The sequence below is a fragment of the Cyprinus carpio genome, chromosome A9, assembly GCF_018340385.1.
Source record: "Cyprinus carpio isolate SPL01 chromosome A9, ASM1834038v1, whole genome shotgun sequence".
NCBI lineage: Eukaryota > Metazoa > Chordata > Actinopteri > Cypriniformes > Cyprinidae > Cyprinus > Cyprinus carpio.
The window spans coordinates 2,274,799-2,302,796 of NC_056580.1; the positions used below are offsets into that span (position 1 = coordinate 2,274,799).

Consider the following 27,998-nt stretch of genomic DNA (forward strand, 5'->3'; position numbering starts at 1 on the left):
ATATTGTGATACTTATGTACTATAACAGTTCTTGGTTCATGTCTAGCTGGACATGAGAAGAATAAAAAAAAGCTTATAAGGTGAGTGTTTTACTAATTCACAGTTTTGATCCACTATGAAGAACCAGCTCATTGGAGTCCTTCAGTTGGTCTTAGGTTTTTTTTTTTTTTTTAAGGAGCTCTCTCCTAAAAGCCCAACACTAGATTGGTGACTGGTGAATGTGGCTCACCAGTAATGATTCAAAAGCCTTTTAAACACACACTTACCGTTTTCAAAGTGAAAAAGTTGCACTTGTTCTTTATTATATTAAAAATCTTTAAATATCATCATCTATAGATGATGGGGCGCTTGACAGCTAAATAAACAGGATGTTTTTCAAAAGATCTCTGATGAATAAAAATCCAAACCTCAGTCATGTGCACCGCCACATATGGCCACGTGATCCAAAGACGCACCTAATGCGGAAGTAAAACAGAGTGGACGCTCACAAAACATTAGAGAGCGGATAATTTAAACAAGATTACGGATAATTATACACCTCAATTCACAGGAAAGCATGATACAGAATTACGTAAAATATGCCAGGAAACAGTCGATCAGAGATCTTATAGCTAGACTGTAATCACTTCACCCTCCAGCGCAGCAGGCGGCGGCGTGCATCTAAAAAGCTGGTTTGCGCAACCCACCGAAGAAAACTAAGAGTGGCTGCTCTCTGACTCACAGAAACATCTATGTTCGTGCAGCTTTAACTTGTTTACAGCAACCTGGCGAAACGGTTTGACTGTCAAGCAGGGAAGCAGGCCAGAGATTAGGCTTTTTTCAGCCTTTGCTGTCCTCGGAGCTCAGCCGCTGTTGTCAGAGGCTGGTTTTAAGGACAGTGTGCTGTTGTGGGAATGCGCGCTTTGAATGCGGCGAGAGGCCCAGTGCTGACTGATGCCGCTGTCTATCACATGAGCCCATACACACATGCTGGAGGAGTCTTATCGGTCTTCACACCCGTCATGCATTACTCCGGGATTAACTGCGTGTTTAGGGCGATGTCACGCATATAATAATCTTTACTGGGTGACACAGAAGAGTGAAACTGCATTTTCCAGACAGCACGGGATATCATGACTGACATTCAGCGTCATACTTCGAGAGACCACTGCGCGGTTTTCTGCTGATTGTGTTTTTGGACAAGAGCATATGAACTCCGAAAGCCCACGGGACACAACATTTCTGGCTTTTCTAAAGCGTTAAAGCCGCCAGCATGAGGATCTTCAGGGCTTTGATGAACGCTGCATCCGTCGCCAAACAGATCGACTTCTACTCCAGATTCTCGCCTTCTCCTCTCTCTATGAAACAGTTCATAGACTTTGGTAAGCTCTGGATCAGATGCACAAGATTCAATATAAGGACAGAATTAAACAGAAAAGACTCAACGGTAACGCTTTACAATATTAGTTGCTCATTAGTTGTTCAATAGTTAACTACTTTACTTCACGTGCACAATACTTCATCAGCATTCACTAATATTAATGACAACATTTACTAATGCATTATTAAAATCACAAGTTTTAACATTAGTTAACATTTTTGTATTGACGTGAACTAACAGTGAAAACTGTGTATTTAAAGATTAGTAATGCATGCATTGTTAATTGTTCATGTTAGTTAATACACTAACTAATGGAAGCTTATTGTAAAGTGTTACCGAGTGAACAAACAAGAAGTGAAAATTGCTACATGCTACAGAATTATTATTATATTCATGTACCATGGTATTTCTGTAAGTTATATAGAATACAGTCAAACCTAAATAGGCAATGCAATTACTAAAACCTACTCACTAAAGTCAGTGAAAGCAGAATCTAATTAAAGAGATAATGCATTTATATATGTTTTGTGAGCTGGATAGAATCAATGCGTGCACCAAAGCATGATGTTTTCTGTGTCTGCAGGTTCAGAGAACGCATGTGTGAAAACATCATTCACGTTTCTAAGACAGGAACTGCCTGTCAGGCTGGCAAATATTATGAAAGAGATCGATTTGTTGCCTGATAATCTGCTGAGGACTCCTTCAGTGCGCCTGGTGCAGAGCTGGTCAGTGTGTCCCTGCATGCGTGCAGTCTTATTCTTCTGATGTGAGTGCGTGTCTAAACGCCGCTTGTGTTGCGTCTCTGCAGGTACATGCAGAGCTTCCAGGATATTCTGGAGTTCAAGGACAGGGATGTTGATGATGAAATGCTCAAACAAGAGTAAGAGGTCTTCTTGGGTCCTAAGCAATGGACCCTTTTTAGATTTCCAGGGTTATCAGAAGCAGAAATCATCATAGTTGGGTGAACATCTATAGTGGGGAACTCAACAAATATAGCTGTTGCATTCACATTTGAATTTCTGTGACTTTCCAAATATAAAAAAAAAAAAAAAAAAAAAAAAAAATATATATATATATATATATATATATATATATATATATATATATATATATATATATATATATATATTTAGCGAGCTTGATTAATTTGGTTTAAGAGAGAAAGATCATTTCTTTAGAAACACCCACAAAGTTAACCTTATTTTTTTTTTTTTGTAATTTAAAATCTTGGTATTATAACACACAGTATTAGTGTTATAAATGTACATAACATTTTTGAATATGAAAGTAGAAAAAAAACTGCTAGATTTACAAACTGTGTCACAGCACAAAAACCCTCAAAAGTAAAACTTTAAATTAAATTTCGTAAATTATATATTTTTTTTAAAAAAAATGTATTGTAAAAAAAATTACTCTTTTATTTTATTAAATGCTGGTCAGAAGAAAGAAAGATGTCAAATTTACAATCACTGTATTTGAAACACTTATGCATGCAGCATTAACTAGTTTTCTGTCATTTAATGCCGATGTAATAAAACACATAAATGAAATTTATTTACAATTATTTTTTTTTATTTTTTTTTACAATATTATAAACTATGGAAACGTGTCATCATGTTGCTGTTGCATGCACTTGTATAAAGGTAGGGTTTGGTAGTTTACATAGAAGTGATAAAAATAATATAAAATGATTGATATGTTTGTTTCACATAATTAAATATTTCCAAAATTTAATGTTGGTATATTTTAAAATAATTCAGGTCTATTTTGTAAAACTGCATTTATTTAAAATGATCCCAAACCTGAGGCTACTAATATCAGACCTGATCCGTGTCCGAAGCACCTGAAATGCACTTTGAGTCTCGATCCATGAAGACCTCTACCTTTCAGTCTGACCTGTGCTAACACACACACACACACTCACTCACTCACTCACTCACTCACTCACTCTCTCTCTCTCTCTCTCTCTCTCTCTCTCTCTCTCTCTCTCTCTCTCTCTCTCTCTCTCTCTCTCTCTCTCTCTCGCTCTCGCTCTCGCTCTCGCTCTCGCTCTCGCTCTCGCTCTCTCTTTTTTCTGTTGTTGTAGCTTCACAGATGCTGTGATTAAGATCAGGAACCGTCACAATGATGTGGTGCCCACCATGGCTCAAGGGGTGGTGGAATACAAGGAGACCTACGGGACGGACCCCATCACCAGCCAGAACATCCAGTACTTCCTGGACCGCTTCTACATGAGCAGGATCTCCATCAGGATGCTCCTGAACCAGCACAGTGAGACACACACACACACACACACACACACACACACACACACGGACAGCAGAAATGTGAAGTCTGCTGTAATTGTCAAGGGCTTCTGGAACCTTCACTCATATATTGTAGGTTTAGCAGCAGCGACTGATGTTTACACGCTTCGCTGCCGTCAGTGTCCTGGATTTCTGAATCCGTCATGGATCGATCGGTCAGCCAGTAAACACGGAGCTGTGTTGTTCCACCAGCAGTGAGAGGATTACGTGTCAGTGACATAATGTCTGTGTGTTTCCAGCTCTTCTGTTCGGGGGAAGGATACGTGACAATCCTGCTCATCCCAAACAGATCGGCAGCATTGACCCCAACTGCTGTGTCACTGATGTCGTGAAAGGTGACGGTGGTCTGTCTATCTTAAAAACATGTAGCAATAATTCAAGATTTTATTATTGGGGTAAAGACAGTTCAGAAAATGTTCCCTCAAACATCTCAATTCTCAGATTTATATATATATATATATATATATAATTTTTTTTTTTTTAAATCAGCATAAATTAAATTCAGTACATCAAATGCTACCATTAAGTATTAAAGGCTTAAATGTATTAATATAATTTTAATAATTTATCATTAATATATCATTATACAGCTAATAATAAAAATCCTATAAGAAACATTATTTAAAATAGCAATATATTTGTATTTTAAAAAGTTATAAATGTTTTGGAATATGCAAAATATTTACTAATTTATATATATAGATAGATAGATAGATATAAAATGTTTATATCAGCATAAGTTACATTTATTGTAGCAAATGCTACCATGATTATGTATTTTAATTTTCCAGCATTACAGTCATGACAGTGGGAAAAAGGATTATAAATTTTTTTTTGAAGTGAAATATGATATAAATGCCAACAGCCACCCAAAATACGTTAGAAAGCGTGTAGCAATGCCCTGGCAAACAGCCACAACACACTGGAATCATGACAGAACTTGTGCCTTGAGGGTTCTTTACAATCTATAAAACATCTACTTTCCTGTTTAATATTTCAACTTTTTCCTGTTACTGTATTTCAGATGCGTATGAAAATGCCTGTAACCTTTGTCACCGGTATTATATGAACTCACCCGAGTTAATACTGGAAGAATTTAATGGTAACCGCACACACTTTTACTTGAAGTCACACACGGCACCCATCAGCATGTGTGGTCAGAAGTGTGAGTGCTGTTTCTCGTGTGTCTCCTCTGCAGTTAAAGGACCTGATAAACCCATTGCTGTGGTGTATGTGCCGTCTCATCTGTACCACATGGTGTTTGAGCTCTTCAAGGTGCTGTACTTCAGTTCTCACTGCTGAACTGTTGAAGTGTGCATTTGCCAAAAGTTCTGAGTAATTGGATCATGCATGATTTTGTGTCATGTGACGCACATTAAATGGCTTTGCTCTTTTGCTCTTTGCTCTGTGCTGAGCTATAAATATGTTGTGTGTGACTCCTGCAGAATGCCATGCGCGCTACCATGGAGCTTCATGAAGATGCCATGGAGTATCCTCCGGTGCATGTGCAGATCGTCCTGGGCCACGAGGACCTGACTGTGAAGGTGCGGACAGACCGCCTCTTCTTCTGATTCAGCAGAATTATACTGTGGATCATAAATCACATAGTTCCTGAAATTACCATTCAGAAGTTTGGGGTCTTTATTTATTTCTTTCTTTCTTTTTCTTTCTTTCTTTCTTTCTTTCTTTCTTTCTTTCTTTCTTTCTTTCTTTCTTTCTTTTTCTTATTTTCATTCTTTTTCTTTATTTCTCTTTCTTTTATTTTTCTTTATTTCTTTCTTTATCTTTCTGTTTATCGTTTCTCTTTCTTTTATTTTTCTTTATTTCTTTCTTTATCTTTCTGTATTTTTCTTTATTTTTCTTTCTTTCTTTCTTTTTCTTTCTTTCTTTCTTTCTTTTTCTTTCTTTCTTTATCTTTATTTTTCTTTCTCTATTTTTCTTTATCTTTCTGTATTTTTCTTTCTTTTTATCTTTTTCTTTCTCTTTCTCTTTTTCTTTCTTTATCTTTATTTTTCTTTCTTTCTCTCTTTTTTATTTATTTATTTTTCTTTCTTTATTTTTTTTCTTTCTTTCTTTATCTTTCTGTATTTTTCTTTCTTTTTATCTTTTTCTTTCAGCAAGGATGAATTAAATTGATAAAATATAACATTAATAATGTTAAAAAAAATACATTTCAAATAAATGCTGTACTTTCTATCACATTTCCACAAATATTGTTCTCAGCCTTGATAATAATAAGAATTGGTTCTTGAGCAGCAAATCAGCATATTAGAATGAATCCAATTCAGGAATAAATGATATTTTAAAATATTAAACTAGAAAACAATTGTTTTACATTTCACAGCATTACTGTTTTTACTGCATTTTTGATCAGTAAGATACAGGCAACCCCAAGCTTTTGAAAGCTAGTGTCAGGATGTTTTGGCTATTAAAGGATGAAAGTCAGTTTAATGTGAATCGTGTTGTTCTGTGATAGGTCAGTGATCGTGGAGGCGGAGTCCCGCTGAGGAAGATTGACAGGTTGTTTACGTACACATACTCCACTGCCCCTCGTCCTCAGATGGACACGTCTCGAGCCACTCCTCTGGTCAGTATGGGTCCTCTCTGAATCTGAACTACTGTCTGCGTCTCCAGGTAATGGTGAGAAACTAAAGAGTTGAAATAGCTGTGGCTCAGTGATTGGCTTACATGCTCAGACAAATGATGGAGCAAGTTGGAGCCTGCATTTCTTGATCTCATTCTCCCTGTGTTTTTCTGTTTCAACCTGTCTGTCAGTAAAAGTGACACACACATTGTTTTGAATGACACATTTCCTGTCCTGACCTGTCTAAGCTCCCATAATATGTGTATTTATAATATGTCTCTGTTGTGCTGTGGTCTCAGGCTGGTTTTGGTTATGGGCTGCCCATCTCCAGACTGTACGCCAGATATTTCCAAGGAGACCTGAAACTCTACTCTATGGAGGGATTCGGCACAGATGCTGTCATTTATATCAGAGTGAGTGACCATAACCCTAAATAATAACCCCTGATTTCTATTATCTCACCATTCTTTTTATGGTAATGCACATAATTAAAAAAAATATTACAGTAATAGGGATGGGCCTTTTATTCAAAAATGTTGTATTTGAATATTTGGCCTAAAAAAAAAATATATATATTTAAATTACATTTAATGAGAAAGACATAATTTTTTTAATAATCAAGTTTTTGTCACCATTTCTGAACAAGGCATTTCTTATGCTTAGGCATCATACACAACAATGTTCTACAACAACGTTACATTATATTTGAAAGTTTTCTTTTGGTTAAAAACGTGTGTAAACAAAATCATATATATATATCGTGCCAATAGTCGAATGTTCGAAATTTAGTTATTAGTTATTGTTTAGAAAAATGAACTTCACAAGGCCAATGACTACAATCTGTGATCAAATACAATTAACTTGTTAACGTGCTCCACAGCGCCACCTAGTGCATTTAGTTATAGCTGACTTAGTTTGAGTGCTTAGGATTTATCATGGATTCCCTGCTTTTACGGCCAGTGAAGAAATATGTAGTTAAATTCGAATTTAGAAAAATAATTACATATCGAATTGTCAACTATTTGTGCACACTCCTAACAGAAATGTGGAAAAATATGATTAAAAACAACAAAACCATCATTTGAAATATATACGTCTCAATGCAAAAAAAATCAGAATGGTTCCAAAACAGACTCAATTTAATGCTTTTGAATATGAAACAAAAATATGAAGCTGCGCAACTCTTTTCAACATTAATAATAATCAGAAATGTTTCTTGAGCAGCAAATTAAAATGATTTCTGAAGATCATGTGACACTGAAGACTGGAGTAATGATGCTGAAAAATCAGCTTTTCATCACAGGAATAAATTACATTTTTAAATATATTATTATAGAAAGCAGTTATTATAAATTGTAAAAATATTTTACAATATTGTTATTTTTACTGTATCAAATAAATGCAGCCTTGGTGAAAAAGAGGCTTATTTAAAAAAAAAAAAAAAATCTCTTACAGACCTCAAACTTTTGAATGATGGTATAATAATATGAATAATAATAATACTCAATGTACTTTTATCCCTGAAGGCTTTGTCCACTGAGTCCATCGAGAGGCTTCCCGTTTACAACAAATCTGCCTGGAAACATTATAAAACCATCCACGAGGCCGATGACTGGTGTGTCCCCAGCAAAGAGCCCAAGGACATGACCACCTTCCGCAGCTTCTAGTCTGATCTCCACGCTTGCGTCATGAATGTGTTCGTCCAGACTTCACCAATGCACCTGCTCCAGCAGACCAAATCAAGCGTCTTACCTTCATCTGTAGCTCAGGACAGAGGAACAAAACAGACTGGGGCTCAGGGGAATCTGTGTTTCTATGTACATGTTTCTAGTCTGTTCTAATGAGAAGGTTTTGAACTGTACCAGATGTTACCAGTGTTGTACGATAGCACAGGTGTTGCTGGTGCCATCACATTCAGGCTGTTGTCCTTCTGGTGTATTTTGAGTGTGATCCAGTATGTGTTTAATGATCTATCAGTCTTACACTTGGATGTGTAATCCAGTATTTATTTGTCTGTCCCCGCGAGACAGACTGAAGTGTTGATCATTCTTGCTTTAAACTGACATGTTGTGATTTGGGAAATCAAGCTTGTGTGTAACACAGCTGTGGGCTGTATTAAGAATAACTGGTGTACACTCCATGTACAGTTATTGTTGTTTTCTTTTCTTTTTAAGAAAGAGTGAGAATGTAGTGTGAAGAGTTTGAAAGTGTTAAACGCTTCACAGCACTAGAAAATGTTCGGCTTCAACTAAGCAATTAACAATTCAGGCACTTAAATGACAAAAAAAGGAACAAACGCATGTACGTGTGTGAACTGTCTGCTTCTTTTGACCAGTTTGAAACTGTTTAAAGTGTTTAGTATTTTGAAACTCCTCCTGTTTCAATAAAGCACTACCAGTACAATAGCAGGCCCTCTACTGGACACAGACTGTAACTGCAGACTCAATGCATGGGTGAAGTCAGTTCAAACAGGTTTCCTACCAGAGTAACCAAAGATGCATCTCTTTTATGCACATTTACAGTTCCACGAAGTATCAAAATGCATTTTTATTTTTTATTTTAAAGAGTTATGTGTTTCTATTATTTGAGGTTTGTGAGGTTTTTTTTTTTTTGGGGGGGGGGGGGGGGGGGGGGGGGGGGGGGGGGGGGGGGGGGGGGGGGGGGGGGGGGGGGGGGGGGGGGGGTTGGACCATGTTTTCCAGTGCAGTGATATTTAAACATTAGTGTACAGTAGTGACGGGAGAAAAGAACATTTTCGAAACTTTGAATCAAATTCGCAAAATGATTCACTCTTTCGAAAGGCTTGAATCAAATGATTCGCAAAGGTTTCGAAGCTTCACCAAGCAGTGCTTCAAAAGCACAGATCTGAATCTTCTGCTTTTTAATAGGTGACTAAACAGACTTTCTCCAGTTTTACCATTTGAAATGAGTTCTGCTGTGAAGGGAGCTGCATTTTGGAATGAAAACACACCGTTTTTTTTCTTTTACAAGAGGTGAAAGCATTTATTTGTACCAGATAGAAAGCTTGATTTTTGTCTGTTCAAAATCATCTATTTCACAAGATAGAAAAATATAAGCACAGGACACAGAATCAGGATGACATGAGCACAGGTGGCGTCTCTTTAAAAAAAACGACGCTTACAATCAGAAGATAATCAAGACTTAAATTCATTACACCCTCTGATACAATCTGGGCCATGGCCACAAATAAAACTACGCTACATTTTGTAACAACTGTGTATTTTTTGTAACCATATCCAGAATATAAAAGCAGTAACCGTCCAAATAAAAACAACTAACGAGATGTACAAACACCTTTCACTTTGAGTTTCACTCTGCTCTTCAGAATTAGCAAAATGGTTTTGACCAACAAGCTATTCTACTTAGTAGAAAATGTGTACAAACGTTAATGTCTCCTCCTTAAAGCTATGCTAATAGTTGTGTATAAAATATCTCATTTGTACATTTATAAACCATGTTCCCCTTTGTTTCAGTAAAAATATAGTGCTCAGTTAATATCACTCGACTGTACAAGGATCCAGCAGAATGACCCGTTTCGCACCACAGGCCAGAAGTACTCCGAAAATACAAGAAGAAATCTTTTTAAAAGCACTATTCGCTGTTGTTATAAGTTGTAAAATAGCCATCTAAATATTTATATATCCCTTGGCAAGTTTGTTTTATTTAATAGCCCCTACAGTGGTATCATAAAATACAATTAAAACTAATAAAAGTTTTGGTCTGCTATAAATTGGACAGCCACTATCAAGCTAGTCTAAAATAAAAAAAATAAAAAAACTCTCACTTATTACTCCGAACACTGGAAAAATCATTTTCTAAATTAGTATTTTGTCTTGTTTTCCAGTAAAAATGTCCTTAAGACACAATTACTTGAGAAGCAAAGATACAGATTTGTTTCTGAAGCTGTATCTTGAATTAAACGCAGTTTGTTCACTGGGAATTTAAGCTTGCGGCAAAAACAACAGCAACAACATTTAACCAAATCTTTTTACATTCTCTGATCTGTCCGTATCGATCTGAATGTGTCATTTATCTCTTCTGATGCAAGTACATTTATCTTGTTTTAGGGATGTTGAGATATTTTACTGAAAGAATGACAAAATAGTGATTTAAAAAACCCAAAGGTGGGTGCAGTCTGTAAACACTTTTCTTATCAAATTCACTCCCTGTAGATGAACGTACATTCTGCTCATATTTGTGCTGAACTGAAGAGAGTTAAAATGTGGTCTTGTAAGCAGCTTCATTAGTGTTTCAGGATGACCGCCTGACTGTTATTAACCAGTTACTGACTAAATTCATTGGTAGAATGGCTCATACGTGTCGGAGAGGTGGAGTGTGTGGAGAAATAAGGTGAAAAGCATCATCAGCACACAGAGTCAGTGCTGGCTGGCAGCCGTCCGCTGCGCCTCTCCCCTCTCTCACACTCTTCCCCCTCTTTCTCCACCATCTCCTCTTCTTCCTTCATCACCTCCATCATCTTCTTCTTGATTGTGACTCGGTCATTCTGACTGGAAACACCCAGAGCCTGTGGAGAGCATTCAGTGTGTCAGCAGATGACAAAATACAATCAAGCAACATCTTAAATGTTGCAGTGATCTTAAAAGAGAGTTGCATTTCCTAAAATTTGAGAGCTTGCAGTTGCACACGGCCAAATCATTCATAAACCGTTCTTCAGAGACATGTCTTCATTCTCACAAGTCATTTTGTTTTCACATTGGTGTAACAAATCAGTCTGGATCAACTGAGGAACTCTGTGTCTGAATATGACAATCATATTCAAGGTAGTAGAAATGTGTTAATCTGTATACATTTATTCATTGCAGCTTATTTAGACTGAAATATTACATTTGAAAAAAATCTAAATGTATAATTTTGAATAGGTCTACCATTATTTTGTAATTATCCTAAGGATCATTACATTTTCAGTACTTTATAATAACGTTTCCATAAAATGTGTATCTATAAATGTATTTTGTTATCAGTATAACTGATTACTACTTTTACTTTAAATTAGATTTATAATGTTTTTAAATGTCATAATCAGACTACTATTACTTTTTTTAATACATGATTGTATATTATTCACACAATAGCAGAAAATTTTATCAATTCTCCTCAATTCATCTTTTTTAATTCTCATTTTTCAAAAAAGGCTATAACCTATATACATTAGGAAAGTTTTGTTTTCATTTATTTTAACTATATTTCTACTGTAATTTGGTGCATTAATAACTTTTTAGAATAAAAAAAGTAATTTGAATGATGCTCCGTGCCAGTTTCTATGGAAACCTGTTTCCGCCACAGAATAAAAAAAAAAAAAAAAAAAAAAAAAGGGAATTGCAACTTTTCTCAGAATCTCACAATTCTGACTTTTTTCTCAGAATTGCTATACAAACTCACAATTCTGACTTTTTTTCTCAGAATTGCGTGATATAAACTCACAATTGCGAGAAAAAAAAATCAGAATTGCAAGATTTTATCTCGCAATTGTGACTTTTTATCTTGCAATTCTGACTTTAGAACTCACAATTGTGAGTTTATATCACACTTCTGAGAAAAAAAAGTCAGAATTGAGTTTATATCTCGCAATTCTGACTTTAGAACTCGCAACTGCAAGTTTATATAAAAAAAAGTCCCAATTGTGAGATAAAAAGTCACAATAACCTTTTTTATTTTTTATTCACAGGTGGAAACGGCCTTCCATACATTTTTTTTTCTATCACACAACTTTAATCATAGAATCATATCCATCTTTTAAAAAGAGCCACTGTAATGTCCAAGTATTCAAAATGAGCCAAAATAAAGATATTTCTAATTACAATACAAACACATGCATTTAAGGCCGCACTAATGCCTAGTTGATGTCAGTTCTCTTCCAAATATATCCATCTATGAGAGCACAGCACGCTCACCTTGAGTCTGTCACTGTCCAGGTTGAGGAGCTGCTGTCCATCGATGGCCTGTGTGCTAAACTCAGGTGTGTACTGATCCATGTTCATACCCATCAGCCAATGACACACCTGCTGGGACGTCCAATCAGAGACGGGACGGTTCTGCCAGTGATACTCCTTCCCTCCAGAACAAGGCTCCTCATCCAGCATATACACACACATATCAGCCAGATTAATCTCATGCTCCTAGAAACTTAGAACATGTTAATACCATGGTACTTTTTGATTACTGTAGAATATAATGAAGGTGAATGCATAATTTCTGTGCACAGAACTTGTGAATTTTATCTGACACAACCTCATGCATGCATCTGATCCTCTTGGTCATGCAAAACAAACACTACTGAGAGCAGCCACAAGAAAGCAAACGGGGAACGCCATCAGCACACACACGCAGTGCTTTGAGCTAAAAATAACACAGGAAGTACATGAGCGAAGGAGCGGGAGGCACGAGACAATACTTGACCTTCCAGATGGCCACAGGAAACCCATGCAAACGAACGGTGGTGAGAGCGTCATGTCTGATCTGCACTCACCTCGCTGGAGGAGAAGGTTAATGTATGAGAGCGGCCCAACAGGTTGGGCTCCACCACCAGCCCAGATAAATCGGTAGCAGGACTGCTGGGGTTTGAATCATCTAGCACTGACAAACTCTGGAAGGGGCACAGAGAGCGGGATTTATTACCCAAACACGAAGACTGGGGGAGTTTCAGCGAATTACACCAAAAAAAAAAAAGAGCTTCGGGGAAAAGAACCTTTCAGCGGGTTTTACAACAGTCCTGCAAAGTGACTAGAAATACTACTAGAAGTGTCAGACCGATACACTAACCAGACTGATCAAACTACAAACATTTGGGTAAAATCAACTGCAAGTAGACATTTTCTGTTTTTTAAATATTTTGAGTTGTAAGAAATATTATTTAAAGGTAGAAAGTGGATTTCATGCAGATTTCATGAATCACTTTGTCTCATACACAAAATCTCTTCTATATCTCAATTTAAAACCTTTTTTTTTTTTTTTACCCCTTCATTAAAAAATAACACATTTCAGAGTTGTAACAACAATACCATGATACCGTGATATTTTTGCTTAAGGTTATCATACCATCAAAATCTCATACCGGCCCATGCCTAGTTTCCGCCACTAAATAAAAAAATAAAACAAGGTAATTGCGACTTTTTATCTCACAATTCTGAATTTTCTTTGTGAGTTATAGTCAGAATTGCGAGTTATAAAGTCAGAATTGTGAGTTATAGTCAAAGTTGCGAGTTATAGTCAAAATTGCGAGTTATAAAGTCAGAATTGCGAGTTATAGTCAAAATTGTGAGTTATAGTCAAAATTGCGAGTTATAAAGTCAGAATTGCGAGTTATAAAGTCAGAATTGTGAGTTATAGTCAAAATTGCGAGTTATAAAGTCAGAATTGTGAGTTATAGTCAAAATTGTGAGTTATAAAGTCAGAAATCGTGAGTTATAAAGTCAGAATTGTGAGTTATAGTCAAAATTGCGAGTTATAAAGTCAGAATTGCGAGTTATAGTCAAAATTGTGAGTTACAGTCAAAATTGTGAGTTATAAAGTCAGAATCGCGAGTTATAAAGTCAAAATTGCGAGTTATAGTCAAAATTGCGAGTTATAAAGTCAGAATTGCGAGTTATAAAGTCAAAACTGCGTGTTATAAAGTCAGAATTGAGAGTTATAAAGTCAAAATTGCGAGTTATAAAATTAAAATTGCGAGTTATAAAGTCAGAATTGTGAGTTATAGTCAAAATTGCGAGTTATAAAGTCAGAATTGTGAGTTATAGTCAAAATTGTGAGTTATAAAGTCAGAATCGTGAGTTATAAAGTCAGAATTGTGAGTTATAGTCAAAATTGCGAGTTATAAAGTCAGAATTGCGAGTTATAAAGTCAAAATTGTGAGTTATAGTCAAAATTGTGAGTTATAAAGTCAGAATCGCGAGTTATAAAGTCAAAATTGCGAGTTATAGTCAAAATTGCGAGTTATAAAGTCAGAATTGCGAGTTATAAAGTCAAAACTGCGTGTTATAAAGTCAGAATTGAGAGTTATAAAGTCAAAATTGCGAGTTATAAAATTAAAATTGAGAGTTATAAAGTCAGAATTACGAGTTATAGTCAGAATTGCGAGTTATAAAGTCAGAATCGCGAGTTATAAAGTCAGAATCGCGAGTTATAAAGTCAGAATTGTAAGTTATAAAGTCAGAATTGCGAGTTATAAAATTAAAATTGCGAGTTATAAAGTCAGAATTGTGAGTTATAGTCAGAATTGTGAGTTATGAAATTAAAATTGTGAGTTATAAATTTAAAATTGCGAGTTATAAAATTAAAATTGCGAGTTATAAAGTCAGAATTGTGAGTTATAAAGTCAAAATTGCGAGTTATAAAGTCAGAATTGCGAGTTATAAAATTAAAATTGCGAGTTATAAAGTCAGAATTGTGAGTTATAGTCAGAATTGTGAGTTATAAAATTAAAATTGCGAGTTATAAAGTCAAAATCGCGAGTTATAAAATAAAAATTGTGAGTTATAAAGTCAGAATTGCAAGTTATAAAGTCAAAATTGCGAGTTATAAAGTCAGAATCGCGAGTTATAAAGTCAGAATCGCGAGTTATAAAGTCAGAATTGCGAGTTATAAAGTCAGAATCGCGAGTTATAAAATTAAAATTGCGAGTTATAAAGTCAAAATCGCGAGTTATAAAGTCAAAATCGCGAGTTATAAAGTCAGAATCGCGAGTTATAAAGTCAGAATCGCGAGTTATAAAGTCAGAATCGCGAGTTATAAAATTATTTTGCGAGTTATAAAGTCAAAATCGCGAGTTATAAAGTCAGAATCGCGAGTTATAAAGTCAGAATCGCGAGTTATAAAGTCAGAATCGCGAGTTATAAAGTCAGAATTGCGAGTTATAAAATTAAAATTGCGAGTTATAAAGTCAGAATTGCGAGTTATGAAGTCAGAATCGCAAGTTATAAAGTCAGAATCGCGAGTTATAAAGTCAGAATCGCGAGTTATAAAGTCAGAATTGTAAGTTATAAAGTCAGAATTGCGAGTTATAAAAAATTAAAATTGCGAGTTATAAAGTCAGAATTGTGAGTTATAGTCAGAATTGTGAGTTATGAAATTAAAATTGCGAGTTATAAATTTAAAATTGCGAGTTATAAAGTCAGAATTGTGAGTTATAGTCAGAATTGTGAGTTATAAAATTAAAATTGCGAGTTATAAAGTCAAAATCGCGAGTTATAAAATAAAAATTGCGAGTTATAAAGTCAGAATTGCAAGTTATAAAGTCAAAATCGCGAGTTATAAAGTCAGAATCGCAAGTTATAAAGTCAAAATCGCGAGTTATAAAGTCAGAATCGCGAGTTATAAAGTCAGAATCGCGAGTTATAAAGTCAGAATTGCGAGTTATAAAGTCAGAACCGCGAGTTATAAAGTCAGAATCGCGAGTTATAAAATTAAAATTGCGAGTTATAAAGTCAAAATCACGAGTTATAAAGTGAAAATCGCGAGTTATAAAGTCAGAATTGCGAGTTATAAAGTCAGAATTGCGAGTTATAAAGTCAGAATTGCGAGTTATAAAATTAAAATTGCGAGTTATAAAGTCATAATTGCGAGTTATAAAGTCAGAATCGCATGATATAAACTTACAATTGTGAGTTATAAAGTCAGTTTTGCGTGATATAAACACGCAATTGCGAGTTATAAAGTCAGAATTGCGAGTTATAAAGTCAGAATCGCGAGTTATAAAATTAAAATTGCGAGTTATAAAGTCAGAATCGCGAGTTATAAAGTCAGAATCGCGAGTTATAAAATTAAAATTGCGAGTTATAAAGTCAAAATCGCGAGTTATAAAGTCAAAATCGCGAGTTATAAAGTCAGAATTGCGAGTTATAAAGTCAGAATTGCGAGTTATAAAATTAAAATTGCGAGTTATAAAGTCAGAATCGCGAGTTATAAAGTCAGAATCGCGAGTTATAAAATTAAAATTGCGAGTTATAAAGTCAGAATTGCGAGTTATAAAGTCAGAATTGCGAGTTATAAAGTCAGAATCGCGAGTTATAAAGTCAGAATCGCGAGTTATAAAATTAAAATTGCGAGTTATAAAGTCAGAATCGCGAGTTATAAAGTCAGAATCGCGAGTTATAAAGTCAGAATCGCGAGTTATAAAGTCAGAATTGCGAGTTATAAAATTAAAATTGCGAGTTATAAAGTCAGAATTGCGAGTTATGAAGTCAGAATCGCAAGTTATAAAGTCAGAATCGCGAGTTATAAAGTCAGAATTGCGAGTTATAAAATTAAAATTGCGAGTTATAAAGTCAGAATCGCGAGTTATAAAGTCAGAATCGCGAGTTATAAAATTAAAATTGCGAGTTATAAAGTCAGAATTGCGAGTTATAAAGTCAGAATTGCGAGTTATAAAGTCAGAATCGCGAGTTATAAAGTCAAAATCGCGAGTTATAAAATTAAAATTGAGAGTTATAAAGTCAGAATTGCGAGTTATAAAGTCAAAATCGCGAGTTATAAAGTCAAAATCGCGAGTTATAAAATTAAAATTGCGAGTTATAAAGTCAGAATTGCGAGTTATAAAATTAAAATTGCGAGTTATAAAGTCAGAATTGTGACTAATTATAAAGTTAATTGCGAGTTATAAAGTCATAATTGCGAGGTATAAAGTCAGGAATCGCGAGTTATAAACTTACAATTGTGAGTTATAAAGTCAGTTTTGCGAGATATAAACACAAAATCGCGAGTTATAAAGTCAAAATCGCGAGTTATAAAATTAAAATTGCGAGTTATAAAGTCAGAATTGCGAGTTATAAAGTCAGAATTGCGAGTTATAAAATTAAAATTGCGAGTTATAAAGTCAGAATTGCGAGTTATAAAGTCAGAATTGCGAGTTATAAAGTCAGAATTGCGAGTTATAAAATTGCGAGTTATATAGTCAGAATTGCGAGTTATAAAGTCAGAATTGCGAGTTATAAAGTCAGAATCGTGAGTTATAAAATTAAAATTGCGAGTTATAAAGTCAGAATCGCGAGTTATAAAGTCAGAATTGCGAGTTATAAAGTCAGAATCGCGAGTTATAAAATTAAAATTGTGAGTTATAAAGTCAGAATTGCGAGTTATAAACTCGCATAAACAGGTCATAAACTTGATATTTATTTTTTGAAATAATAATCAACACTCAAATAAGATTGAGTTGTTGATATCGGTTCATCAAAATGAAGATCAATTACAATAGTGTAATTAAAATTGTCAAGCCATTACTATTAATATTGCATTATATTGGGTATTTCTAACTTATATCGATCAACCACCACCTACCTACATCTACAACACACAGTAACAGCACAAGACAGATACACATACTAAACCCAACCCGATCTCACATGAATACGTAACTATTTTATGAGGTGGAGATTTCATATGAATTTGTACGATGTAAAAAAATAAATAAAAATAGTATGATTTTTAGTAAAAAAATAAATAATATAAAATAAGCATGAAGGTCCACCCATAAACCCAACCATTACTGAAGTGCAAGCAGATCATACAAAAACATATGAATGAGAAAACAGTTATATAAAATAGTTATGAATTGCCATGAGACTGTGTTGACTAAACCAGATAAGCAGTGTAATGCATCTACATGTTGATTTGACAATAAAAGCCTGGAAAACAAATCAGCATCATCCATCTACTGCACTGCATTCAACAAAACTAATGTGATTCTACAAATATATCAAAGCTCAACATATTAGGTTTGATATTCATCTAGAGTTTCACTACATTGCTAGATTAAATTTGACATCTATGAGCGTTTATAAGAGAAAATATACTGTACCAAATCTAAGGAGCGACTGAACAGAGAAGACCAGGAGAGGTTTGTCTGTTTGGGAAAAGGGGTTAATAATATGACATCACTGTCTGAAAGCTTTACCAAACGCGCTTCAGCTGGAGCTGATGAAACAGAGAGGGCTCAAAGGGCTCCTGAATTCATTTTCTGAGTCTGTTCGGCTCAAGCCTAATGAATGATCACAACCGTGTGGATGCAGGCTTCAACCCAGAGCATTTCCACACTACTTCCTCCTTAGCAACTCACCATTACAAACAAACTAAAGCAAGTCCAGCTGGATGCCAGATATTTGTTGTTTATTATTTAGTTTTGTCGTGTGCTTGGCAGAAAGCTGGTTTGTTCTCCCATTTGACTCAGTTTAACTAGAAATGATCACCACTAGATAAGTCTTCCATACATACACTACTGTTCAAAACTTCAGGATGTTTTTAATTAATACTTTTATTTAGCAAGGATGCATTCAATTAATCAAAAGTTACAGGCAAGACTTTTCAACTGTTAGCAAATATATTCTATTTCAAATAAACACTGTTCTTTTGAACTTTTTTTATTCAAAGAAGAAACCTTTTTTTAATATTGATAATAATCAGAAATGGTTCTCGAGCAGCAAATCAGTATATTATTATGATTTCTGAAGGATCATGTGACACTGAAGACTGGAGTAACAATGTTAAAAATTCAGCTGCGCATCACAGGAATAAATTACATTTTAATAATATATTACAGTAGAAAACAGTTATTTAAAGTGTAATATTTCACAATATTACTGTATTTTTGATCAAATGAATGGAAGCCTTGGTAAACATAACAGACGTATTGCAAAAACAACTTTTGAACAAGTAGTGTACATGGACATTTTTAACGAGTACTATATAATCTGGTGTGCCTTGACTTTTTTTAAAGCCCATGTTTTTATTGTGAAGCATTAAAACTGAACTATTATGTAACGTATGATTCATTTAGAATGAATACTATCTAGTTTTAAGCACATCTAATGTCTTAATTTGATCACTTTTGTTTGATTTTTTTGCTTCTTTAAATGTTCATTGCTAAAAATAAACAAAAAAGAAAGAGAAAACAGCTCATATAAAAACTTTTTGTACCTATTTGTTAAAAAAATGCCAAATATCCATATTATTTTGCTCTACAACTGCAAGGGTCGAGATATTAAGAGTAATATAAATGACGGGATTTCACATTCCACATATTAAGATAACCGTTTTATAAATAAAGTTGCAGTCACACATACTCATACATGAAAGTCATTTCATGGTCATTATGTTTTGAAGATCTATAATAGTTCTGGCAAGAGAATCAATCCTGGAGCAGAAGTGCTCTGAGAGAGAAGTAGTTGTCACCTTGTTTTTGGAGCTGTGGCTGTGTTCGCTGGCGTCTGCAGTGGTGTGTGGGAGACTGCTGGACGAGGACGACGGATCTCTGTCGCGCTCTTTGTCTTTCTCTCCAAACCAGGAGAAGGGCATGCAGGTGGGGACGGAGGTCATGGACTCTGAAGGGGAGACTCGGGCCCCTGACTCCTCCAGTAACTCCGCTGAACCCCTACAACACAACACATCGAGACATGAGGAGAGAAAACACAAGCTCTGCGTACTGGAAGCCATGAGAAACGCATTCTGATGCCAACTTTTTTTTGTTTGTTTAGCCGGTTTTGCACAAACCAATAGGTAAAAGTACATAGGAGTACATATGTGGTTCCTCACAGAGGACCAGATTTTGGAAAACCGCTTTCACACTGACAACTAATGTCAAACGGATTTGGATCCACATTAAAAGATGAAGTGTAAAATTGTCCTCACTTTATACGTTTGTGAGTGTGTGTGTTCATGTGTACCTGCTGTCCAGTGATGCCCTCGTAGCGTCTTTGCTTAGTTTCTTCCCTTTTCCTCCTGATTTCCTTAAACCACTATCAGAAAATGCATTCAACAAAACAACACAATCCAAAATTAAATTATATGCTCATTTACTTACACTGCAAAATGGAAAAGGTGGGGAATTTTGCACCTACCCAAAATCGGGGAATCTTCTTTTGGCTTTTCCAGCCGCATCATTAGACTCTTCTGAAATAAAAAAAATAATTATATCAGAATGCAAACATAGACAAACATCTGATGGCCAGGCTAACATGGATTGATAGCACTTCATTTTCAAGAGATTATGGCAGCATATATAAAAATTTCTGCACTTCAGACATAGTTTGGGTGCATTTGTGTGCATATCGTCCCATCCAAACTGTGATTGGCACAAATTATGTCACATGTTTGTACTTTAGTTGACATTTCTGTAGTGAATTATGTCAAGAAACACAGTTGGGATGTGCAAACAAATGCCATCAGTAGACGAAATGATTTATTTTTTTGGAAAATACATGTCTATTGTAAAAAGCGCCATTCTACTAGGAACCTAAATCCAGCTTGTTACCTTTGACCTCTTTGCCCTTGCCTTTGGACTCTCTCTTCTTTACATTCCGTAGGAAGCCGGAGGGGGAGGAGTCTTTAGGGGAGGAGAGGGCGGGGTCTTGAGGATCCCTCTGCACTGATTGGCTGCTGCTCGTAATAGAACCTTCATCCTTCGGGTGGTTAGCAGGGGAAGATATGGTGACCGGCAGGGACACACTCTCCTGGAACGATCTCCTACGAGGCGGTGGAGACTCGGGACTCACAGACTGACTCTCAGCATCACCCTGAAAAACAGACAAGACAAGTTATTGTTTAAAATTTATGTTTTGGATTGTTTTTACAGCAGTCAATTGCTCATGCATTTCTTGATCTCTGTGTGACCTGTGGGCTTCTTGCTGGCGAGCTGAGCGTCTCTTTGAGTTTACTGCGGGACGGCGGCTGCCGTTTGGACCTCTGGGCCAGCTGGGCCTTTGCACGATGGGCGCTGGTGTCCAAACGCTCCGTCTCAGGAACCACCTCACTCCAGTCCGCTCCTGGAGAACAATTCATGGTGAACTGACTGAGGGATCCTTTGAAAGCTCTCCAGCTGTATGAATTACTGCTCAGGGTCAAGTGAACTCGCTGCAGTCCCAACAGAAATCTGCTTGGTTTGAAAGTGACTTCTATGTGAACACTGTTTCACCTCTACACTACTGACGATGGATAACAGACCATCTGGAGACTTAAAGGTCCCCTAAAGGGCCTTGAAACACGCAGCATTATTCTATGTGGTGACGTAAGTTCAACTGAAACAGGAAAAGAGGGCGGGACATATCTAGCAGCCCTGCCCCCTTTTTAAAATAGCATGTAGCGTTTTGTTTATATCTTTTCGGGCCAGAGCCGTTGAGCTGCTCGGTAAAGCCCCATTTGACAGCCACAGTCTAATAGATTACCCCCTAGTAAAACAAAATAGTGGTCATAATCATGCTGAGGCTGTGTAGTTGCAAAAGTTTTTAATATATGCCGACTCGCGCATATGATCCGTCTCTGGACCGCAGCCAAAGTCCGGATCAGACTGTGTGCGCTGCCGCAGTTTGCATGAAACAATGTGAAACCAGACCTCATTTGCACCAATAGAAAGCTTATTTACACTGTCTGAATTGTTCCCTATCGCCTACATTTTTCAACAAATACTACACTGTGAACAAGTGACCGATCTCAGCTGGTGCTTGCTGGGGGCGGGTGCTTCGGATTCTAGAGAGCATTTGATTGGTCAGAATATTTGATGAGAAGATGAAGTGCGATGTGACGAGATAAAAATCGTTGAGCTGTTTTGGCGGAAGTGACGAACTGCAAGTTTTGAATGCTTATATCTTCTAAATGCGAATTTTGTTACTGTTTTGGAGCACACTGCCCTAAAGATAACCTTAAGACTTACATATTGATACCAACACCCAAAAAACTTTAATTTTGATTTCATGGAGACTTTAACTACCTACACTCTTAAACTGTCCTTGAAAAAGTACCTCTTCTCTCAGACCTGCTCATAACTTAGCTATGTTAGCTTACTTCATTCATAATTTAATTTGCCATTATGGGTTTTAATTTAATATTTGGTTTATTTGTCTTATGGATTCAGATGTTGATTTTGAAACTACTGTGTTTGATTGATTGTTACTTTGTCATTGTCCACTGTGAAGCACCTTGGCCTGAATTCATGTTATTTTAAGGTGCTATACGAATAAAACTGACCTTGACCAGTAAAGCCTGTCTTTGATTTGATTGGCCATCTCAGACCAACCTACAATTTATTTATTTATTATTGTATTTTTTTCATTTTTGGTTACAACAAGAGTGGTGCTTTGTACAGTTCCGGAAAAATTCATGTGCTGGGTTTAGTTTCTGCATCTGAAGAAACAACGTCAGCAAACACTATTGCACAATACTGTTGTTGAAGAAACATTATTTTTAAGCAATTAACGTGCTAACATTTGCACAGATGGACAAGCAGTTATTAAAACAGGATGCACTGAAACAGGATTGTCAGTAACACAAATAAGAACACTAGCCCATTGTCTTATAACTGGGCTCAGTATGATCTCACAATCACATTAATTATTCTTGGATTTAGACAGCCATTAAAAAGCATTGAGATCGTTGACTTACCCAGCAGAATTGAATCTGCAGACTTACTGCCTGACAGTGTAGACTCACGATGACCAGATTCAAGCTTGGCCAGCTGCACACAGAGACAGATTGAGATGTAGGAATCAGAGAACATGAAAGCTTTGTGTGTGCGAGTTCAATTCAAATGAGGTTTGTTAATTCTCACCCTGCGCTGCAGATCCTCTATCTGAATTTTATATTTAGCCTCTCTCTCTTCCAGAGTTCTCCTTAAGTCCTCCTCCCTCTGCTCATACTCTGCCTCTCTGCAACACACACATCCAGCCAATCAGAAGGCTTGTTACTAATTTCTGCAATGGCATGTTAAGATATGCAAATTATTCATAATCTCATTAAATATGCACAAATTGTGCATATATTTCCAGAACAGAAATCTGAACACTTGATGAAGTCAGGTTTAAAATTCTGGTTTCATTTTGTTGACATATTGGAGGTCATTTTTCGAGATCTCTTTATCACTCCATAAATCAGTAAAAAACAGTTTTTATCACCATGTTTTAAGAATAAAATGTTATATAAATCGGTAAATTATACATGAAGACACCCCTCTGTAAAAACACTCAGAATACAGGAATAAAACTGGAAAGTGCAATGTATGTAAGTGCTACTGAAGTGGAGATTTCTGGATCAGTGCATATATTAGACCTACATACAAAAAAAAAACACACATCCATGCAAATTGCAGACTTTACTGAGAATTTTGAAGACATACAGTTATTACAATTATTAAGATGTCACATGATGATCCCAAAACCGTAAAACTTCACTAATGGAAAGCTTAGTGCTGACGTCACCACTCACTTCTGCTGATAGTCCTTGAGCAGTTTCTTGGCTTTGCTGTATTTTATATCCAGAGCTTCATATCGGCTCTGCGTGTCACTGAGCTGTTCGTTGATGCTCTTACAGAGAGCCTGAGCCTCCAGCCAGTTCTTCTCCATCTGAGCGATCCTCTCCGAGTTCTCCTGAACGCTCCTCTCTAACTGAGCTTCCCTCTCCTCCCACGCCACACGCTCCTCGCACGACTCTCTCAACTACAGCATCAACAAAACCTGATCAGTTAAAACACACGGGGACTGCTGATAGAAATAGTTAAGAAGGTCCATAAGTTCTTACTCTCTCTTTCAGTTCATCTACTTCGGCTTCTGCAATAGTGTGTTTTATCTGGAGCTGAAATTAAAACAAAATATACACAGAAATCATTAATGGCAGTCTATTATAGGAAAGTGAAATGAAAAGCACAAAAGTCTGTTACCTCTTTAAATCTGAACGTCAGTTGAGCGGCGTCCATGTTTGACGGCAGGAACATTTCCTCACTCTCGGGCAGATCGAACACTTCCACATTCCTCCTGCCGAAACTCGAATCGAGGATGCCATCTTCCCCACCTTCCTCCTCATCCTCGTAGTGCTCGTCCTGTCATGACATTAGAGACACAGACATGACGCAACGCACAAAACAAGAAACAGGCAGTCCAAAAATAGAGCCACGTTGAGAAAACAACTTCTAAATGAACCCAAGTATACTGAAAAACCACTGGTGAAACATTAACCTTTCAGAATTCACAAGCTTAATATTCCTGAGCAGGTATAAACCCCACTTCGATTTTGAATAGACTCACGAATCTGTTTCCTCATTCAACATTGTGGATTTTTACATATTTTTTGCATACGTGTGAACATTCAGCAAAGCTGTTCTGGTGAAATTACAGCATGGCTAATAAAAGTCTGAAGGTGTTTCTTTAACTCATCTGTGCAGGATTCCGGTCTAAACGTGCGGTCAGATGAGCAAAACTTTGACGAAATGGTAAAAAAGGTACACTGTCAACAGTATAGCAATGCATACTGCACAGCTCACACACAGTCGGTCAATGCAGCGATTTCACATGACTAATAAAACCTGCATGGGGAACTTTTCTGAAATGCACTTCAGTGGATTCAAATGGATTTCATTACTATTGAAATGGATTTCAGAGAGCAACGTTAAATGTGAATGCACCTTAAAACCCTCCGACAACCAAAGATCCAAATAAACTCAAAAAGGTACGTCTGGACCAATTTGGCAAATTTTGGCTAGTTAGCATGGTCCAGTTAGCCCCTGCTGGTAGATGCTGAGCATGTATTGGTAAGCTACCTTTAAAAAAGTAACTAATTACTAGCTTCTAATTATATATTCAACAGTGTAATTCAATTACTGTACTAATTACTCTCTCTAAAAAGCATCGCATTATGTATTATTACTAATTACTTTCTAAATTCCAAATCAACCTCGACCAGTTGAACAATACAAAGATAGACATGACACTGCTCTTTTATTTCTTTTAAATAAATTACATGAAATTGCATAAATTATTCTTGAACTGACCAGGGTGATGGTTACATTAAAACATTTCATGTTAAATCCACTATTGTTTTATAAAGAATTGCTCTATAGTCTATAAGTATTTAATGCATTTACATCAGATGCAACTGTAATTAAATTACAGGAAAATTAAGAGTAATCCTTTACTGTAATTTTTTAAGGGAAAGGTAACTGAATTACAGTAACTGATTACTTGGTAATGCATTACACCCAACACTGGCTGTAACCACACCAGTGCATGTTTCTTCATTCACACTGCTTGTATCACGAGGTAAAGCACTAACTGGGAAAGCAAGCAAATTGGTACACCATCTATTTATGAATTTAAAATAAATGCACTGAGACTTTCAGAACTACTAACTGAAATACACAGAAACAGACTAAATCATACTGATACTGAGCCAAACTTGTACAATGCAAAAGCGGGGTGTAAGAAAAAAGCCCATGAGTTGTGTTTGACTGACCTCTTCAGTGGACTGCTCGTATGTGTCGTCCACCTGCTGCTGCCGTTCCTGCTCCAGGGTCTCACTGATCAGTCGGGCCACCTCACTCTGAGTACCTGGCTTCTCTCGGCCAATCAGAAACCTGCACATTGACAGGTGAGCAAGGCGGAAACAAAGATGATTATGTCTGTAGCGTATACTGATCTGTTGACATCAGGTAGAGAGGAAACAACGGAGCCTGTGTGAGTGTGTGCATTGTTTATTTGCATGTGGTGAACTCCTAGCCCAGTGCATGGGTCTCCAAACCTGCTCGTGGAGAGCTACTTTCTGCAGCCAGTGAGATTGCTTACTCAACATTTAAATGGTCAATTTCTGTGCTCGGTGCAAGCTGGTCCTAAACCACAGAAACCCTCCACCTCCCCCAGCTCCACCTGTCTAGGATTTATGTATGCCTGTTTATTCAGCATATCTTATATGCTCATATCAGCATATCTGTGTATCTAGCAAGTCCATATTTGCTCTGCAGCAGCGCGTGTAGCAGATCTGGCCTGATAAATACAAGTTATCATGATCGAAACTGCAACTATAAACATTTATTTAACATTCTAATTCTATGAGAATAGTGAAATCCACACCACATTTATTACGACAGAGAAACAATACTTAGGACTCAATTTCAGAATGATTTTTGTTTTGTTTTCAGCTGATAAACGCTGGTTATATAATCGTTCATTTTGTTGTGTCTGTTGGGGCAGACCCATGTATATTTTCAATCCAGACTACACATTTGACTTAGATTCCATGATTATCTGTGGAGACTGATGTGTATACGGTAGATAGAAGATATTTTGAAGAATGTTGGTGACAAAGTCGGTAGTAGGGCTGCACGGTTATGACAAAAATCATAATTGTCGATTATTCACTTTTTGTAATTCACTTTTTGATACTAAAAATTGTAATTGTGATTGTTAATTGCAATTATCACAATTTACAATGAATGATGTTTATACCATTGTTTGATGCAACTGCATGCTGTATTTTTATATTAAAATAAACAAGCTGAAAACTCTCTAACTGAAAAACTTTTAGTGCTTTTCTATAGAATTAAGCCTCAAATGTCAACTATACATCGGGTAGGTTTCTTCTTTAAATTATAAAAAAGTCAAAATATGAATGGTATTATAATGTTATACAAAAAATAAAATTAAAACAATGGAAAAACCCTTAAGATGACATGTAGAAAGAAAAAAACACATCTTAAGAACACAGAATAACATAAATGGACCTTGAACGATGAATTGCTGCTTTGAATGATTACGTAATTGTGGCATCCATTATTGTACTTGCGATTAGAAATTCATTTAATTGTGCAGCCCTAGTCGGTAGCTATTGACTTCCAAATGCTATGGAAGTCAATGGCTTCCAGCAACTGTTTGGTTACCCACGTTCTTCAAAGTATCTTCTTTTGTGTTCAACAAAAGAAAGAAACTCCTAGAGATTTGGTGAGTAAATGACGACATAACTTTCATTTTTGGGTGAACCTTTATAGAGTTTGAGCATTTACAATCCCAAAACTATACACTAAATAAAAGCCATTTGTTTTTTGATTACATAACTAGCAACTGTTTAGTTATATATCGCATGCGAGTTAGTAATTACACTGATTTAAAGTCAGCATTAAATTAAAATTCACCCTATCTATTTTCTAAATGCATGGTATTGACGGTTTATCCATTTGTGAGGTTGTAATTTTCAATCAAACTGCCTTAAGTCAATCTTCCAGTGAAATGACAGACTTCTCCATTACAGTTCTACTTCTCCAGGCTTTCAGTCTGCTAAAACCCTGTCCCTGCAAGCGGACATTCAGATCTCGCTCTCTTTGAGTGCAACAACCTCAAAATCCAATAAACAAACATTAGATATAAAGTCCCATCTTATGTCAAAATACGGACAAAATCTGTTGCTACTTCTGTTTCCGATGACAAGTCTCATGCCTCACCCCAAGCTTCTTTCATCATGTAAAAACAACAGCTACTGTATGCTAGCTCACTTCAGATGGCAGTCAGATGGTCTAATCCTATCTATTTGTCCAGTGTTTGAGGCCAGTTATGATGTGATGTCGACCACATTGCATAGGCAAAAGTCTAGCAACACAAGACTATTAGAAATTAAGAAAGACATCTGTGATGACATTTGTGGTGATTTCCTGCAGCACCTCCTAAACTAACTAGACTGAATGTAAGTATATACGACAGAGCAGGACCAACCTGACAGTTCCCTTCGTGTTCTTGAGGACGGTCGCAGCAAAGAGTTGTGTCACACCAACCAGACTGATGCTATCCACCTCCACGATCTGATCATTCACCTGGATCCTGGAACAGACAATGATGTCCATGATGATATTACAGTGACAAAAGTAATACTGATTCATATGTCTCATAAAGCAACCATCAACATATGCTTAATTACAGACAGAACAGCCAACTGTTTTGGTGACAAACAACTCTAACCAGTGCTGTAAAATGTCATC

At 36.2% G+C, this 27,998-nt stretch overlaps 2 protein-coding genes across 2 annotated transcripts in view; one reads left to right on the forward strand and one right to left on the reverse strand.

The window, feature by feature from the left end:
• The first annotated feature begins 461 nt into the window (after nucleotides 1–461).
• Nucleotides 462–8,653, forward strand: pdk1 (pyruvate dehydrogenase kinase, isozyme 1). Its single transcript, XM_042763156.1, has 11 exons — nucleotides 462–1,361; nucleotides 1,944–2,085; nucleotides 2,169–2,240; nucleotides 3,447–3,631; nucleotides 3,906–4,001; nucleotides 4,691–4,768; nucleotides 4,865–4,941; nucleotides 5,112–5,210; nucleotides 6,143–6,253; nucleotides 6,550–6,663; nucleotides 7,777–8,653. Exons 1-11 carry the CDS (start codon nucleotides 1,253–1,255, stop codon nucleotides 7,915–7,917), a joined length of 1,224 nt encoding a protein of 407 aa, XP_042619090.1. The 5' UTR covers nucleotides 462–1,252; the 3' UTR covers nucleotides 7,918–8,653.
• A 274-nt stretch (nucleotides 8,654–8,927) lies between these two features.
• LOC109091404 (neurabin-1-like) overlaps nucleotides 8,928–27,998 on the reverse strand; it is a 41,500-nt gene continuing 22,429 nt past the window's right edge. Inside the window, 16 exon segments of the mRNA XM_042763141.1 lie at nucleotides 8,928–10,796; nucleotides 12,184–12,372; nucleotides 12,759–12,875; nucleotides 18,081–18,125; nucleotides 19,451–19,649; nucleotides 19,942–20,013; nucleotides 20,116–20,167; nucleotides 20,529–20,790; nucleotides 20,888–21,039; nucleotides 22,652–22,724; nucleotides 22,818–22,914; nucleotides 23,471–23,700; nucleotides 23,783–23,836; nucleotides 23,922–24,080; nucleotides 25,490–25,610; nucleotides 27,736–27,840. Coding sequence (XP_042619075.1) covers nucleotides 10,635–10,796; nucleotides 12,184–12,372; nucleotides 12,759–12,875; nucleotides 18,081–18,125; nucleotides 19,451–19,649; nucleotides 19,942–20,013; nucleotides 20,116–20,167; nucleotides 20,529–20,790; nucleotides 20,888–21,039; nucleotides 22,652–22,724; nucleotides 22,818–22,914; nucleotides 23,471–23,700; nucleotides 23,783–23,836; nucleotides 23,922–24,080; nucleotides 25,490–25,610; nucleotides 27,736–27,840 — 2,089 coding nt within the window. The 3' untranslated portion in view covers nucleotides 8,928–10,634.

Coding starts and splice junctions, on each gene's coding strand:
- pdk1 (XM_042763156.1), top strand. CDS start 1,253: ATGAGGATCTTCAGGGCTTTGATGAACGCTGCATCCGTCGCCAAACAG. Junction 2,086..2,168: donor GTGCGCCTGGTGCAGAGCTG/GTCAGTGTGTCC, acceptor GCGTCTCTGCAG/GTACATGCAGAGCTTCCAGG. Junction 6,664..7,776: donor ATGCTGTCATTTATATCAGA/GTGAGTGACCAT, acceptor TTATCCCTGAAG/GCTTTGTCCACTGAGTCCAT.